This window comes from Egretta garzetta, unplaced genomic scaffold (assembly GCF_000687185.1).
Source record: "Egretta garzetta isolate BGI_Z169 unplaced genomic scaffold, ASM68718v1 scaffold58, whole genome shotgun sequence".
Lineage (NCBI taxonomy): Eukaryota > Metazoa > Chordata > Aves > Pelecaniformes > Ardeidae > Egretta > Egretta garzetta.
Genome location: NW_009260613.1, coordinates 473,188 through 491,655, shown reverse-complemented (window position 1 = coordinate 491,655; position 18,468 = coordinate 473,188). Strand labels below are relative to the sequence as shown.

The following is an 18,468-nucleotide window of genomic DNA, read 5'->3' as shown; positions in this document are numbered from 1 at the left end:
CTTGGGCACACTGCTGGCTCATATTCAGCCGGCTGTCAACCAGCACCCCCAGGTCCTTTTCTGCCAGGCAGCTTTCCAGCCACTCTTCCCCAAGCCTGTAGCGCTGCATGGGGTTGTTGAATCGATTCCTTTGGGGCAGTTCAGCCCCAGGGAATCCTAAACCCAGTTCTCCACACTCACCCTCAGCATCCAAACACCCGGTACAGACAGCAAAGCCCAGGTAACCTGGCTCACCAGTCACTAGGTTTGATGGTTAACCCAAACCGTGCTCCAGCTGCTGACCAGTGCCACGGTGCCCAACACCTGTGTTAGGTACCATTTAGGATGCTTAAGGGTATCCAGGGCATCCATAGGGACTGCTGGACAGTATACACACCAGCGAGAAGCCCATTCCCTCCCAGGTGGTGGTTGGATGCCAAGCAGGAGACTCCAGGGAGTCTTAAATGGCAGTCAGCTCCTGTTTTCAATGACACTGCACCTTGCCTCTCACTTTCTGCTGGAGAAGGAGTTTAGGCACCTCATAGAAATGGAGACGTGTCCATGTAGGTTGTCCCAATGATGGACTTGACTGCAGATTATTGCCTCAGATTATTAAGTGTTTTATAAAAAGATAGACCACTGAATTTAATAACAGAGATCCTTAGAAATGCTAGATGGTAGCAAAATTGCTTGTACTTTATAATATAAGAAAAGGTGTAATAAAAAAGAAATACGTACTCATCACCTTCCCCCCCTAAAAAAATTCCTGCTTGTTTAGAAAAAAAGAGTTTGTTCCTCAGGAGAAGCTACTTCTGGGCTGCCCTTAGGATTTATATTTGATCTAGTGCTGTTTATTATCCTGACATCTTCACAGTGGTGGCAGTTTTTGTCAGAGTGGAGGCTTTGAGCCCTTCGTGGGTGTTTCCCAGTCCCTTGCACTGCTCTAAGAGTTCACAGGGACACAAGTGGCAACGTTGCCATGGCTCGCAAAATTCCCTCTTGAGGTGCAAAATGTTTCTTCCCAGTGATTTTTTTTTTTCCCCAGTTGCAGCATGGTCACCTTGATGTCAAGCTCAGGATGAATTCACTTTCATGCACGAGAAGCCACTGTAGACCCACATCAGTGCAACCACTTGCTTCTCACCTGTGCTTTCTGCATTCGTGGGTATTCAAAAGGACTTCCCAAACCAGCTGCTCCATTCGCCCCACCAGCCAGTGGCTCCATTCTCAAATAAAACGGCCTCCTTTCACAGCTTGCTAAAAATAGTCCTCTCTTCAAAGCCTGAGGACACGGTGACTCATGCGATAGCGAAGAGGAAGAAGGATTATTTCTTTCAGGCTTATGGAGGAAAGCCACCACGCTGCCTCAGCATCGGCCGGGCTCATGCTTGCTCCTGCTTGGGCTTCATGGCCATGTTGCCAGCCGAGTGGCTCTGGCATCCCTTCCTTTGCCGCGGCAGCCCAGCAGCGATTTGAGATGCAGGTGCCATGTCCCAGTGCCCACGGCCTCTTGGCTCTGGAGGGAAGGTGCATGGTCACTGCCACAACTAAAAATAAACCTGCGAGACACAGCAAGTGGCAGCTTCTGGCTCTGGAGGGTTTGGGCAGAGCTCGCCCAAGGATGAAGGTGTTTCTTGCAAATTATAGGCGTGCAAACGGGAAATGATTCCACTTCATCACTGTTAGAATTCCTGATATTTAGCTCCCGACGCCGTTCCAAGTGCAGCTTAAGGAGAGAAAGCAAGTCACAGAAAAAGCTTGCTCAGGCCTGTTCTTTCATGAATTGCTGCAGCAGCTCTCCCATGGTCTGCAGAGGTCTCGTTCTGCTGTCTGACGCCGCAGCGTGCTACTGCAAAACCTGCTCCTGGGCTCTGGCTTGCAGTGGCTCCTCTCCCAGTAGCCTGCTTGGGCTCAGAGCTTTGTCTTTGAAGCTCTTCATCGTCTTCCTCCTTCCAAAGAAGCACCCCCAGAAAAGACTCTGGTTTTAATGTAAGTAGAATTGGTTGCAAAGCTTTTGAGGTAACTTACTCATACTCTGGCAATGCATTTCTGGAGAAACGTGAAGCACAAGATGGCTGCTATATGTGCGTATGGTATCTTAGTTGCTGAGCAACCTGTTTCTTGCTTCAGTCACTTAGCATAAGAATCCAATTTCAAGTAAGATTTTAGGGACGCTGACTGACTTACCAATAGCTAATGTAACCTGCAAGGACTAGTTGGACAGGAAAACAAACCCGCTTTCTTGGGAAATACAAAGCTTTGCTAGAACTTTCACCGTAAAGGACCATATATCTGCAGTGTTGCATTATAATTCCCGTACATAGTTTTTCATATTTGGGTTCTTGGGTAGACTTTAAATCACTGCTCTAGATAAAGCATGCCCAGAAGCAGGGGTTCTTATCTACAGTTCGACAAAGCCAACGTTATCTTTCTTAATGCTTGTAAACTTCCCGTGTTTGTGAATAGTATCCTGAGAACTTAGGCAACCAGAAGATACTTGCTCCTTTTCTTCTGACAAGCTTGTTCTAACCAGTTTTAATAATTAAAAGCTTTGGCATGAAGGCAAAGTAATCCTGTGTGTTGATGGAAGGGAAGAGTATACACTTCTGATACAGAAAAAAAACAGTCCCCTGAAAGCGTGCCGTGATTAGACTCACCAACTTGAATGATGATGATTATTATTAAGATTGGGGGGTTGGGTTTTTGTTCTTGCTTTGGTTGTTTATGTGCTTTTTTCCAGGTTTGTGTTTTGTGGCATTACCACCACCCAAAAGGAGCTGGGCTTTGTCCTTTTTGTAGTTTATTTAACACACCTCGGTTTTCTGTCTGACTATCTCCTTGCCTGCCTGTCGTCGTTCGCAGGAGTTAATCGGAGGCACTTGCCCATGTTCATCCACCCAAGTACCGTTTCCTCCTTTCCTTCTCAGCAGTAGCTTATCTGCAGGGTCAAAGGAGCAACAATCACGTTGAATGGGGAAACACGGGAACGGAGCCCAGATCCCGCTAGGAGAAGCACATGCATTTTTTTTGCCCTGGCCTGGCCTCAAGGGCCAGCTTTGCAGAGCCTGAAGGAAGCAAGGTATAGGTCAGGGAGCAAGGTGGCGAAGGCGATGGTTCAGCTCTGGTTTAGGCCTGGGCCAGCCAGAGCTGACGGTTTGCAGCTATCCACGTTTGTCTTGCTCGCCCAAGCTGCTTCCTCCAGATTATTCAGTATGAAATGAAGGTTTTAAACGCTAATATCCAGATAACCTTCACAAAACAAGTAAAATGCAACCTTAATAGTACTCTTCTTTTTTTAGCGTGGGCAGAAATGACTGGCTGCTAGCAGGGTTGTGTATTTAAAGCTAGAAGACGTCTTCCTGTGCCTTGTGTAGCTGTGCGAGGAAGGGGCTGCCTGTGCAGATACCCAGTCTCTCTGCACCCTTTCTTCTTACTTTAGACCAAGTGCATTTGATTCATAAGAAGTATTTTACGGGATTTTGGGGCTGTGACAGCAGGCAGCGTCTGCAGTAAGTTGTCTTGGCTGCTGGGCTTCATACGGTAGATCCAGCTTATTTCTGCATCTTTTAGTAGCTAATTATTCCAAAGTCACAAATCTAATTGTCCTACGAGAGTTTGCTTTTGAACATCTTTCCTGAATAATCACTGCTGATATTTGCATGTTTTTTCATAATCTAATTTAGAAAGGACAGGATGTTTTTAAGGATCGGGACAATAGTTATGCAGCTCCAGCGGCTTCGTTTTCCTGTGTGGCAATCGGTGGCACGCTCCTTCTGGGACCAGCGCTGCTGTTCGCGCACATGGCGGTTAAGCTTAAGGCTCCCTGATAGAGGTATTTAAGGGTCATTTTTTAATGGAAGACCTTGGAGTTTTACGTTAGGGACACGAAATATTTAGTAGACAAATCCGAGACGGCTGTTGATAACCTGAGAGTCACCAGCACTGCGGTGCAATTAGGGACTTGAGAAGGTGTGCAGCCACAGTTTCCAGACAGGTGGAATATAACCATGAAGAGGAAAAGGAAAGAAAAGAAGCAAAGGCTTTCAATTACTGCAAGGGAAATTCAGGTTAGACATTAGAAAAACTGTCTAAAGATCCGAGGAACTGAATGACCTCGAGAGACGGAGGAACCTCTGGGAGGGTCTTTAAGAGGAGGTTGGACCAACGTTGGTCAGGAATGATGTGGGCAGTGCTGATCCTTCTCCTGGTGAGCCAGAGGAGCAGGCAACCTCCCCAAGGTCGTCTTCACCCCTCGGCCATCCGTGGCCACACCATGAGAGTCTCCACAGTTTATCATAGTTCAGTTTCTTATCCCTAATAAATCAAAGAAGTCCTCTGGCTATTGTTACTCTATCAGCCTGTTCTGTACTAAATATATCATCCTCAAAGGGCGTTTCATGACTTCTAGCTGGGGTTTGTGTATCAAGGCTTGTACTGCATGTGGTGGTCTCCTCCAGACTCGGCAGCTGAGAAAGGCAGACATTTCATTGGGTTTCTAGAGTAAGTCTTCAACTGGGTCTTGCTGGTTTGCAGGGACTGTGCTTTTCACGGCAATATTTGGCACACAAAGTGCTTACACTCTTCTTAACACTGAGGATCTCATTAGGTGCTGATACTGAAGAAAATGGCATCTTGCTTATAATTTCCCAAGGATGGCTTTTTTCCCCCTCTGCTTTCTGAACTTCCAGTCAATCCACTGAATGGCTAATTTTAGCATCATGCCAGATGTTGTATTGCTGTTGTCTATGTATCTTAAAGCTACAAACCAATCAGGATCAGATTTTGGTTTTTTTTCTCTTATCCCTTGCCAAAATTGGTGCTGTTCATTCGTGCAAAGTACAGAGGATGCAAAGCTGATCTAACCAACGTGGTGTGATGGCTTCACCTCCTCAGTGGGCTGCAAAACACCCAGGTGGCCTTGGGAAAAGAACCTACTCCGGGCCTTGAAGATCTTATCTTGTGAGATAAAGCAAGTTAATATGATATTCCTGACACTGACAGAATTATGTGTCTGTTTTGCAGGAAAAAAGAGTACAAGTCTCCCCACCATTGACAAGAGGACCAAGTGCCTTTATACCAGAGAACGAAGTAAGTTTGTGGTTAGCTGGGCCAGGCGGGTGGTAGCTTTTAAAATGGAAACACTAAAGGATGGGTTTACGATCCTGCTTGCCCAGTGGTACCCAGATGAGCTCCTCTGCGAGCAAAAGCGATGGTTTCCCTGGAGCAGGCTCCAGTGGGTAAGAACGACCCTGCCCTTTCACACAAGTGGTGCCGTTTGACATCTTTCCCATCGCCAGCACTCCCAGAGACAGACGTGTGTGCCGGCTCTGCTCTTCTTGTGGGGGATGATCACTTCTCTTAATTCCAGGCCTAAGGGGGGGCCTATCCAGTATTGCAGCAGTATGATTATATAGCTCTCAGAGCACCATCTGACCTTCAGTTTGAGAGAACCTGAAAGTATGACGAACTCCTTAGACTGTAACCATGGGTCTTGGGAGAATTTATGGTTGAAAGGTACGGTTTGACTTCAAACTCAAGATTCCTGCCCATGATTTAATGTTCAACTTAAGGCTTGATTTGCAGCTTGCTGCAGTAAGTAGAAACTTTGCTGTGGTGGTGTTCTGTGATCTCAGTCTTCACAGAGTATTATTTATTGATCAATTAAATATTTGGGATGGCCAGCTATAAAACCAGGGCCTTCTTTTTGGTTTAAGTAGTTGCTAAAGGCAGACAATTCACATGGTAGAAGGGCCAAAAAGGCACTTTGAAAGACAAGATAGCTGATGTTCTCTTGAGTCTCTCCATTTATACATCAGCAAGGTTTGAATCAAAAAACAAACATAATGAAGCAAAACGGAAGAAAGGTCAAAAAAAGCTTTTTTAGACTTGGGAAGAGGGGAGCAGATTGAATTTCCTTTCGCATGAAATACAAGATGAAACTGAGATGCCCAACTTCATAATGACTTAATTTTTCTCATAAAGTCAGTAATTGCGTAAAAAGTAGAAAAATAGACATAGTGAAAATAACATATTTTGAGAGAATTGTGAATTAATTTATTTCACAGCCAACACACTTGGTAAAGGTGCTAGCAGGGGTGCAGAAGGAACCACTGAGTAGCTCTCAGAAAGGAGTAACCCCAGCGGTTACCCAGTACAAGCAGGGAACCTTCACCTGTATGGATCAAACAGCTATTCGGTATCACGACCAGATGTTAAGTGTTGTTTGGTAAGCCAATGACTACCTTTTCCCCCCATTCCTTGGCATGAAGTAATGCAGCGGATAGGAAGGATGTAGTTAGAGATTAGTAACACACTGAATGTCTCAACAAATCTTGATAATAACACTGCTCGTGTCAAAGCCTGCTTTATTGTCGTAATGGAAGGAATATGGACAGAGCAATAACAACTTAATTGTAAAGGTTTCTGTTAAAGTGCTGCAAGGCTTTACAAGCAGAATAAAAAATATGTTTGTGAATCCATGGATGGTAATAACTCAGGAGGAAGTACATATACAGTATAAATAGGATAGTAATATGGGTGGAGATAAATCTCAGAAGCAATAATGCCACATACTGCTATGTCTAATGTAGCAACAGTGCAATCCTACAGAATTGTATTTCAATTTTGTCAACAGAATTTCTTCTCCATAGCTTGTACTGTTACAAGGAAAACTCCTGACAAGCTGGAGAACATCAGAAACCTTACCAGAGACACAAAAAGTACAATTTCCCCAAGAGACTAGTAAATGAGAGAAAGAGCTCTTAAATCCATGGGAGATAGATACACTTGCTGAAGAATAGGGGGGACTCCTTGGAGTGGAGCGATGATAAACTGTAATAAAAAGTGAGATAAAATGGTCTCTAATGTGTGAATAAACTTCTGATGGTAAAAACATTCTTAAGGAAAACTGAGGAGGCATCATTCGGGGTACAAAACACAGAAACGCTGTCATGGTGAAGAGCTACACATGTAAAAATGATGGAGCTGCCTAACTACATAGCCAATTCTTCCCTTTCTTTCTGTGCCCACAAATTAAAACAGCGAAGTGCAGTGGTGAGAAGTGAAAATGTAGTATGTTGTTTGTGTTTCTTTGTATGTAACTTCTTTATAGGATTTTATGGAAAAATATTTGTGACACAGTCCATCAGCCCATCATAAAAGAGGAGAACGTATTTTAAATACAGTATTTCAGCAAAAGAATTGTGTCTTCCTGGGTGTAGGCACTTTCTGTCTTCATGTGCAGTAAACCTGCTAAAATGTTTTCCCATTTCACGGTGTGTGAAATAGTAAGCTGGCTGGTTTAATACTGTGCAGTTTCAGAATAAATACTGGGTATTCTGGTCTTGTGCTTGTAACGTCAGTGGTGAACATGTTGAGAATGGCTGTTCTTGGTGATAAACACTGAGTAATAGCACTAATACTGTGTCAGGGCTTGCAGTGCAAGAGCTACTCTTTTGCTGTTTCATTTCATCTTGTGCCCAAGGTTTGGGTTGGTTGGAATAATTAAAGAACAGCTTTTGTTTAAAGAAAGCATTAAATTCCTATTCTAAATAATACTTGAATGTTATGGACAAATTAGCATTTGATCTCCTCTTCAATTATACCGGCGCAGAAGGGGTAGATTGCCAGGCTGTTTCTATAATTTGGTTACATAACCCAGTTCCTCTCCATTAATTTTGAAATCAGTTTTAGGGCTGAATGCTCGGGTGGTGTGTGTCTATACAGGCTGGCTTCCATAAAAACTTTACTTTCCATTTAGTTATTGCTTACTTCCAGCTCTCTGCACAGATTTGACTTTAAGCATCTGCGGGTTTAGCCATTTCGGAAAGATTACAGCAAAATGTTTTTGTTTTTTTGTAGAAACACATTAAAGTAACAAAGGTACAGTGCAAAGTGTTCTTCAGTTCTTGGTATACAAGTAACATCTGTATGTGTATGTTCGCACACATGCAAGTACGTGTATTTACAAATATACATCTGGATCTCCAGCATTGCCTTTAAGTTTGTACACAAGCAAACTTCTCATACCGCAATATGTTTCTCTCCAGGGCTAAAGCTAGAGAAAACCTCTTTCTCTGTTAAGTTTGTCCATTTTATTTTTCAGGTTATGCAAGCAAATGGTTTGGATGAACGTACTAATCTTCTTGTGGAAGAATACTCTACATCTGGTCGCCTGGACAACATCACGCAGGTCATGAGTATCCATACTCAGTACCTGGAGTCTTTCCTCCGCAGCCAGTTCTATATGCTGCGCATGGATGGGCCCCTTCCTTTGCCCTATAGGCACTACATTGCTATCATGGTATGTACCAACAGGCTATGTATTTTCTCCTCTGATCTTGACTTGTGTATTTAAAAAAGAAGAAAAAGGGAAAACTTTAGAAAGGAGACATTAGTGTGATATTTTGACAGGGGGTGAATTTTTGTAGTTGGTTTTCATCAGAATAAAGCATGCCTACCCAGAAGGTTTTCAGTGAGAAGGGAGAATTGGCAATGTACGTGTTTCTCTGTTGCCCACAGCGATACACTTCTCACATACCCAGGAGAGTGAGGTTTTACAGAGAGCAGTTAAAACTGTGTAACCTCATTTCTGGATATTTAACCATCTGTGCGCAGCAGTCGGATGAGATGCAGTGGACTCCAGTCACAACAAATTGGAGGTGGACACTAGGAAAGCAGTTTTTACCATGAGGATGTTGAGACATTGCAGCAGGGGCCAAGAGAGGTTGTGTGATCTCCAAGGATGGAGATCTTGTCTGGACAAGGCACCAAGCGACCTGATCTAAGTCAGCCCTACAGTGAGCAAGGGGTTGGACCAGATCTCGTCTTCCCAACCTAAATTACATTCTGCGATTCAGACTAAAGTAATCAAATGTACTTTTACTGGAGAATCCTCCATATTGTATAGAAACGCATTGCAATATAAAACATGGCCCTCTGGAATGAAACTGTATTTTTGTTTTGTGTTAGTAACCTGTCTTCCACCTGCAGCGTAACCAGATTATGTGCTAATGTGCTGCCCTTTTCCTTCTGTGTTTAATTATTCCAGGCTGCGGCCAGACATCAGTGTTCCTACCTAATAAATATGCACGTTGATGAGTTTTTGAAGACTGGCGGGATTGCAGAGTGGTTGAATGGTTTAGAATACATTCCCCAAAGACTGAAAAATCTGAACGAAATAAACAAACTCCTTGCGCACCGGCCCTGGCTGATCACAAAAGAGCACATTCAGGTACCTGTTAAGTCGTGCCCTGTAATAGCAGTAAATGTCCGATAGCAAGAGCTGCTAAGAACTATGCAAGTGTCTGGCTAGGCTTCATTACCTTCAGTTAAAAAATTCAGGGAAGTACTAGAGCATTGAATAAGCCAATAAATTGTTCTGTGTGACAAAGCCAACAAGATTTACTTTTTAGGAATAGCATTGGCTAAAATAACCCCAAAAGAAAAGAGGTAATATGTTACATGTCTCTTTTTTTTTTATCCAATGAGAGTTTGTGTGCAAGAAGAATGTGGTATTATTGGAAGAAAGGAATGGATCCCTTTTCAAAATGCATAGTGTTTTATAGAAAAACTGGGGACTGAAAGAAATTCTATATTTACACTTCTTTTATTCTCGTTTCAGAAACTTGTCAAGACTGGGGAAAATAATTGGTCTCTTCCTGAACTGGTGCATGCTGTTGTCCTGTTGGCACATTATCATGCCTTGGCAAGTTTTGTATTTGGTAGTGGCATTAATCCAGAGAGAGATCCGGATACATCTAATGGGGTCAGACTTATAGCAGTCAACAACTTCTGTGTCTGTGATCTTGCCAATGACAACAACATAGAAAATGCATCCCTCACAAGTAGCAACTTTGGGGTTAGTGTCGCAAGAAGATTCTTTTGCTTGCCTCTGTTTTGCATTAGAAAACTTTCTTCCATTCTTTCCTGTTTAAATTTCAGGCTGGTTTGAAAGTTTTTGTCTACTTTACTGGAATGCTTGAGTCTGGCAACTCTTACGTTAGCTCTAGCAGTTTGCAGTGTAATCCATTGAAAGCCACGTTGTAAGGGGGGATGGGAGTCAGAGCAATGTGATTTGATAGTTAATGTCACATTGGGCAAGACTAAAACTTTGCTTTCAGCTGAAAGCTTGAAGGCCCAGTTTCTTCAGCTACCATGTCGCTGACTGGAGTGTTGCGTCATCCATGTTCCTAACATATGGAATGAAAAAAGAAATGGGGAAAAAAAAAGAAGTCTCATTAATAATAATTTTGACTTCAAGGCCTACAATCACAAAACAGGTCAATTCTGAAACATTTGCATGTAGATGGGAGGAAATGTCTGAAATGAAATTACTTAATTCTTTATGCTGGTGTTCCAGTCTTGAATCAACCAACAGAGAACTTTGATGAGTAGTTAATTAACTTAAGTGTGGAAATTTTTTTCGGAAAGTAGCTCTATAATTCTTCAAAGACCTGTCGTTGAATTAATGCCGATTGATGAATTAGTCTCACTGCCTTTGATGGAAGATCAGGATTATGAGCAGAGTCACTAGATATATTTTTTTAAATTAGCAGTACAATGTGAACATGTGATCAGTCAGTTCAATTGCTGTATCTTAAATTTCTGGGCTGTAAGACATGCTAGCTCAAATCACCGGGGTGTCTTATTCCCCCTCTGTAGTGGGCAAGGGGCTGCTGCTGACTGTGCTGCTTGTTAAGCAGCGAGTAGCATACTAGAAACAACTATAGTTATGGGCAGAAGAACAGAATCGAAAGGAAAAGATGGAAAAGAAAAACCAAACGATTTATTTTATGAAAAAATCTGAAAGATAAGTACAGATCACAGAACCCCAAACTTCGATGTATTTCTAGTAGAGAGGCCTGTTTTCCTCACAAAAGCAACCATCAGGTGTAAGGAAAAGAAAAACACTGATTTGCTGTCTCAGGTTGTGTTCCTGCATTGCCATGTTGCACTCTTGTCTCTTCGGAAACAGACTTTGCGTTACTTATAGACTGAAAAAAGTTACCTTAATATTAAAAGTTGTTTTCTGATATATGTAGGGCACACAGATGGCTGTTCATAACATATATTATAAGCGACTACGGTTTCCACATTCAAACACCACCTCTTCCACTGTTAGTCCTGCTGCAGTAGATACTGCAGTCGGTTAGAGTAACGCTTCCCAGCTCCCTCCTTCTAACTGTCTGAAAGCTGTTTGCCTACGCCGTATGTGACAAAATGCATTCTGGCATGAGTTTTCATGTTTGCTGTTGCTGTCTTGTTTTTGAGAACGTTTGTTGTCGAGCATGAAATCTGAAGATGACACACGTTGTCTATCTTCTAATTTTGCAGAATGTCATGGTGTTTTTGCAGATTGCAGATTCTTTAAGTGAGCTGGAGGCCTTAATGGAAAGGATGAAGAGGCTACAAGAAGATAAAGAGGATGAAGAAGCCTCTCAGGAAGAAATGGCAACTCGCTTTGAAAAGGAGAAGAAGGAGAGTCTGCTAGTAATTAGTGGAGGTATTTGTGCTTTTCCAGTGCCTTTTTGTTTGTGCTTTGTAAGAACTAAACACTTGAGGCCCGTTCAGTGACTACAGCATTTTCTGTCCATTTCTTTATTCTGGCTCTTGGTCTCGTAGGAGTGTTGGTAAGGATGGTCCTGTCACTTGCTTCATCTGCTTAGGATTTATTGATTGGCAAATAACATCATCCTTTTTGCTACTTGAAATTTAGCTTTTGCATATTAAAAAAAAAAAGCCTGTAGGCTTCTTTAGAAAGTTGGGTGTAACTTTCTCTTTCTTTATATGCTCTATGTCTTCAAATTAATTAATTCATGTAATTAATCAGTAATATTTCACAGGTTTAGGTTCTGCTGTGCTTAGAACTTCAGTGACACTCATAAGTAGGCTTCAGATAGGACGTTTAGTTCAGGAAACAGATTGGGGTGAGACTCAACTACTTTACCATTTACTGCCTACCTGGAAAGGACATTTCTAACTTACAAATCTGAGTGATCATACTGCTGTGCTGTTCCACTGCCTGTGTTGTGATAGAGATGCTTAGTGGTTTTTTATTCTTAAATAATGTTCAAAATTCTAAGCTGAAAACGTCTTTTCCCGTATTCTTCCAGTATGCTTTGGAGGCCTTCATCTCTAGCAAACCAATGAAATCTGTTGCCTATAGACAGGAAGGTGTTATTTTCCAAAGAAAGCATTCAAGGAAAGTCTACTATTAAGACAATCAGAATCGCCAGCCATTTCCTCTCAGTAGAGGCTACCTGAAAACAGTAGCTTGTGTCTTTTTAAGAAGTGACCCATAAAATGCTTCACATTTTCCTGACGCTGTTCTTTGTGAATTTAGATCTCGGTAGCTTCAGACCAAATGTGTTTGAAGATATCTTAAGTTTTTGTGGACTGAGCCCAAAAGGGAGAAAGGATGTATTGTGGATGAGCAGAGAGATGGATTTGTGGGTCTCTAGGAATGTGCAAAATCTCTGAAAGAACTAAATCCAGCAACATCATGGCTGCATTTTAAGAAACAGACATTGTCCATGCTTGCTCTGTTTTTTTTTGGTCAGGCAGTATCAACAGCACAGATAAACTGACACTCATTGCAGTTTCATTATGAAATCAGGACTTCCATGAGTCTCTGCAATTTCAGGCGTGTAAGGAAGAGGTGTTGTTTGGGACAGAGGGGGGTTTTGATGTGGTTGCTGATAGTTTTGTTGATTTTCCTCCCTCTTTGCTGTTTGCTGGTTTGAGCTGAGGAGTCTGTATGCATTTACCCTTTCATGAAACTCAGCCCTTGTCAGGGGAGAGGAGTGCATGCAGGTTTTTTATTCTTGCTGAGGATTTGCTGTAGCAGATGCTGTGCGAGCTTCTTCCTACGCAGTTATGTTTTGATTGTTTAATGAGGCAAAGAGGAGATAAAGCACTTCTGCAATTCTTAGATTAACTGACTTTTCAAGGTGCTAACAGTGGACATATGGCAACTGTTCTGTCAATGCATGTGGAAGCAAGCCAGGATTTTAACATCAGGGTCAAACGCAGTCAGCTATGCAGTAGTCAACTTCTGCAGAGGTAGTTACACAATCAAGCCACCTGTTTATTCGGGAGGGAAAGATTGATTCCTGATAGAGAACCTGCGCTTGCTTAGTGACACATTTTGGGGCTCTTCGAAGATGCTTAGTTACTAGAGCTTCTGGCAGAATTTTAGCCTGATGTACTGTAGCGCTCTTTGCTTTCATATAATCTTCAACTGATATTTACAAGTGGAGTGTTGCATGGCTTTCTGGTTGCTCGTACTCTGGGTTATAGAACAGAGCTGGTGTGATTCCTGACACCATACCTGCTCAGCATAGCAATCCTGTTGTCAAGGGGACATTTTTCTGTTTCTTATCCTAGCACAATGACTTTGCTAACGGGATTCATCCTCCTGATTTAAGATACCTAGCCTCCCTCAGAAGTCAAGAGAGATAAAAGCACACCTCCAGAGAGAAGTTTAGCCCATCTCTTCCCATTTTGTAGAATTACATGGTGTAGGCTGACATTTAGTTGGCTCAGTGAAGGGGGTGGATCCCATATAAGCAGCCTGGGATTGAAATGTTTCTTTCCTTTGTACCCCTCTCTTCCTTTGCACAGCTTCTAAAATTGTTCTCTGGTCCTGTAGTAGAGCGGTAGTTGGAAGTCGGCGCTAACTCATGTGCTTGCCTAAAGCAAAGCGTTTTGCTGTTTTATTCACAGCATTTGATGATGAAATAGTTTCTACGGATGTCTCCCGCTATATTGAAGATCCTGGGTTTGGGTACAAAGACTTTGCAAGGCGAGGAGAAGACCATCTGCCAACATTCAGAGCTCAGGTACCCTCTCTTTAAGTACATTCAGTCAAAGAACGTTTGTATATCTCATCACAGAGCAAATAGCGTAAAGCGATTGAAGTGGGGCATGTTTATCGCACGTTCCTTTTCTTGTCCTGGCCCATTAAATAGCTTGCAAGCTTTCATAAATCTACCCAAGATGAGTCTTTTACTATTTGTAAATCTCAGACAAGGGAATACTTAGCTTTAGTCTTATTCCAATTATTACCAGAATTAATGTTTGGAAACTGTAAAGCATATATGGCTAATCTGGAATAAAAGTGAAAGGTAGAAAAGAAAGAATTTCTTTTCTGTCCCACCAGATGTTGTAGAAAAAAATCCACTGGAAGAACTCTTATTTCTGTTATTTTATCAAGTATTCTCTGTCCAGTGGCTATCAATAAATAGATGTATATATGTGTGTGAGAACAATTTGGTGAGTATCGTTCTCATATATGCACCAAATCACTGTCGGAAAAGAAAAGTTCTTAAATATGATTACTGAAGGTTTTGGCTATACTTGAATATAGCTTTAGTGCTGTTCCATGTACATTTTATCTGTACATTGTCTTACATATTGGTGGTTTTTTCCATGACCAGACTCATGAACTTCTTCATGATGCATATAACAGGAGGGACATTCTAGATGGTTCTGTTCCACCTTACACAGTAGATGAATCAGCAGACTAGTAATAAATTGTAAGCGATAGAAGAAATCTTAAACCAAATCAGAAACTTCAGTTAAAAAAACAGTTGGTGCAGGAAAACTTCACGGTCAGAAGATGTATCTAAGACTGTAAAATAAAGAATCCATGATCACTTTCAGGAAATGTATTTAGCTATATAGCAGTCTCTGCTGATCTGGTTAATTTACTCTGTGGTCGTTATGTGAGCCTCAAGTAGGTAGATATTGCCAAAAAGAATAAGGCAGAGTCGGTGCCTGTAAATCAAACATTCTGCTTAACTACTTAGGAGCAGCAGGATCCCATGGAAAAAAAGTTTTACAGAAGTTGAAATTGGAACTAAAACATCTCTGCACTTAAATAAACAGGACAGCTTCTGGCCTACATTCAAAGGAGTCACCTTGATCATTTAACTTTATTAGTGTGTTCTACTCATAAGCAGTTAGTTGTGCATTCCCACAGCCTCCCAAATGCTCTGGTATTAATGCTATTTAAATTGCAGTGGCATCCCAAAACCCTGCAATAAATCCAGTCCTTATTCTGATAAAACAAGACTGTCTTTATCTCTGTGGGCTTAAATTTAGTAATAGAAAAAATATTCCATACACAACAGAATGTCTTTACATTTTTTCCCCCTTTTTCATTGCCGGTATGGATTAATTGCTGTTAGTAAGCAGTGCTTTACCCCTCCTGAGGCTTCTGGTTTTGAGGCTTTTGTGGTGTCCCAAGTGTCCTGAACACCTTTACAGGGCTGGTAGGTACGGCATATTTCTCACAGGCTTTATGATCTTTTGGACTGGCAGCTGGAGGCCAAATGTGATGCTGTGGGGCACTTCAGATGTCATCGAACACCTCTGCTAGGCAGCTGAATATTATCCTACGTACTCCTCCCCACTACCCTAATCAGGGGGCCAGTCCACTAGACGTACTCTAAAGCACCTGGGTGAGGACCCTTGCCCAGCAGTACCTTTTGAAAACAGCCAGGCAGAGGAAGGACGTGGAAATGATGCCCTTGACTGTAAAGGTGGCATCAGCGATTGAATGATGGAACACTTGCCAAGGATGTGGGCAAACCGACATGTTCTGTATAACTGCAGCATGGAGAATGGTTGCACGCTGCTCTGGAGCAGGGTCGTTCTCCGCTGCTGATGCCATGCCATCACTCTGCAAAGAGCAGGCAAGTTTTTATCCTGTGCTTGTCTAAGACCAAAGCAGCCTTTGGATTTTATGACTTTGTTCAAGGATGGTACTTTACCCAATGAGTGTACATCCTGGGTGGGAGTAAATACTCCATCTCTGCTCAGAGCTAAGCATCAAGGCCTCCAAGAGGAACAAGTTTTTAAACTTAAAGGCCCATCCCACATAGAATGACATCAATCAGAGTGGCACAGCAAATTGCCTCAACGCTTCCAAGAGAAGCTTGGGGTTTTTTCTCCTGTAGGCTAATGATGTCCAGCTAGAGGTGGGGTGTTGCGACATGATATTCATGGCCAGGAACCCTAGGGGAACGGAACAGGTGATACAGCTGAAGGATTTGAAATGCAAATTTATTGAAGAGAATAAAGTTAAAACTAGCAGCCAACAAAAACTATGGAGCTACAGAGAGAATCAGATAGGGGCTTCAGTTTATTTGTACATTTATATATTTCCTTCTCTTCCTGCAGGACTATACTTGGGAAAATCATGGCTTTTCCCTTGTAAACAGGCTTTATTCTGATATTGGGCATCTCCTTGATGAGAAGTTTCGGATGGTATATAACCTCACATATAACACTATGGCAACACATGAAGATGTTGATACAACTACGCTAAGAAGAGCTTTATTTAACTATGTCCACTGTATGTATGGAATCAGGTATGGATGAAAATCCCCTGGCTTAGGAGTGCATTTTAAACTGTGTAAACAGAATGAAAAATGAACCACGTGAAAAGCATGGTTTTAGATTCCGGGTGTTAAAGTGGAGATGGTGCCTCAGTCTGGAGGTAAGAGTGGTTTTGCTGGCCTATCAGTATAACTTCTGCTTCCAGTGGAGAAAATGATTATGAATCAGTATGGAAATTATTACGGAAATGTCTTCTCTGAAGCTAGACGGTACCTTTTGTTCAGAAAAGGCAACATCCCAGTACTAAGCCTTTCAGGTCCTCTGTTAGCAGGTCGTTTTCTAGCGTGTATAATAAATGCTCCAATTCCCAAACTTAAGAACATAATGCTGCAGAAGCCCATGCTTTTAAAAACTTACCTCCAACAGAGTGATTGCCTGTGTTATTTAGGTATGATGACTATGATTATGGAGAAGTTAATCAGTTACTTGAACGCAGCCTGAAGGTTTACATAAAGACAGTGACCTGCTACCCAGAGAGAACTACCAAGCGCATGTACGATAGTTACTGGCGTCAGTTCAAGCACTCGGAGAAGGTATGTATTTTAAAGCCAAACTGGCTTCACAGAGACCCCCATGATGTTTAAAAACGAAAATATGGCGACACCTAAAAACGGCAGCATCTGTCAAACGAACTGTTATTAACCAGAGAAAAACCAATGAGACTAATTCATTGAGTGTTAGGTATCAATTTGGAAAAAATGCTTCTTGGTGTACTGGAGATACTCATTCTTTTTTTATTATTATTTTGACTGACTACTCCAAATTGAATTGACAACTGTAAAAGAAAATTAGATAAACTTGGGAATGAGGAAGTGGTCAACTATGCCAATACTTGAGAGTTGAGGATAAAAAAGACCCTAACTCATATATATATAAATAGATAAAACCTTCATGGTGTTTTTCATCAGTAAAAATGTCAACATGTCTTCAGATATCCAAGTTAAATGCTTCCTGCCAAGGACTCAGTGCTTGTGTGCCTGCTAGCCAGTCTGGCATGTAAACTGTTCCTTATTCTGTGCTCCTATATAGCGATTACAGGTGGAAGTAAAGAAAAGAAAATGTAATTCATAAAGAACTAATACCATTAGAATACAAAAATGGTTTTATTGGGACTTCTCAGATGGAAGATTGCATAAAGCAGCAGTTGAGGCTAGTTCCTTGCAGACCTAGGATGTTGTCTCGTATTGGCATACACTACACAGCTGTCTCACGAGGAACTGGAGTCCTGCAGCAGGGTACGGGGAGAAAGGATGTAGCTTCTTGCAGCGATACTTTACCAAAGGTTAGACATTTTAGCCTAAATTAATAAACGATATTGCATTCAGAGGTGGACTAAATGGCTGATTTAATTTTTAACAGGTTCATGTCAATCTACTTCTAATGGAAGCTCGAATGCAAGCCGAACTTCTGTATGCCCTTCGTGCCATAACTCGTCACCTAACCTGAAGCATTCGCTGAGCAGGAGTAAAGGAGTTTTTACTGAGTATGTAAAGACCTTTCGAAATAGATACACACCAGAAGCTGTTTGTGATGTAGCATCAGGTTATTCAATTCTCTAGTGTCAAAGTTTAGCCGTGCTTCTTGACGGCTGTAATGTGCAATGACGTGTTTTGTTTTCTTGATGCTTAACATTACTAATGATAACAAAAGTAACACTGAGGAGCACTACTCTGCATTGTTTCTGGCTGGATTTCTGCGCAGTGGTCAGGATCCTGAAACTGTTTTTATTATATCCAATCTTAGCGCTTTGTTCTTTAAGCACCAGAGTGAAGTGCTTAGAGACTTCTTTTTCCAAGCAATCATTTTTCAGATAAGTGGAGTCCAGCAGAAGATCAGTTCTGCCTGTCCTGAGAACGTACCACCATGTCGTGACTTGTGACAGAGACGCGCAGGCTGCGTTGCCTTGAATTGCCCACTGGATTCTTCTGTGTCTCCTGGAGACTGGTTGCCAGTCACTGTCTTACTGCAGCAATTGAAGGTGATGCGAGATGTGGGTGCAAACATTGAGCACACTTTAATGTGAAATTAATCATGATAAATCCTACAGCATGCTACTGAAGTGCGAAATTCATCTGCTTTGTCGTG

The 18,468-nt window shown here is 42.0% G+C and overlaps 1 protein-coding gene across 2 annotated transcripts; it reads left to right on the top strand.

Moving 5' to 3' along the window:
- The first annotated feature begins 4,998 nt into the window (after positions 1 to 4,998).
- On the top strand, positions 4,999 to 17,829 carry SESN3 (sestrin 3). 2 transcript variants are annotated; one of them, XM_035900464.1, is made up of 9 exons: positions 4,999 to 5,067; positions 8,084 to 8,281; positions 9,029 to 9,211; positions 9,602 to 9,838; positions 11,335 to 11,482; positions 13,705 to 13,820; positions 16,165 to 16,355; positions 16,772 to 16,916; positions 17,743 to 17,829. In XM_035900464.1, the coding sequence occupies exons 2-9, from the start codon at positions 8,087 to 8,089 to the stop codon at positions 17,827 to 17,829; spliced, it is 1,302 nt and encodes a 433-aa protein (XP_035756357.1). In that variant the 5' UTR covers positions 4,999 to 5,067; positions 8,084 to 8,086. The 2 variants fall into 2 exon arrangements, with proteins under 2 accessions (XP_035756357.1, XP_035756356.1); XM_035900463.1 differs by having other exon boundaries at positions 11,335 to 11,509.
- Positions 17,830 to 18,468: the final 639 nt, after the last annotated feature.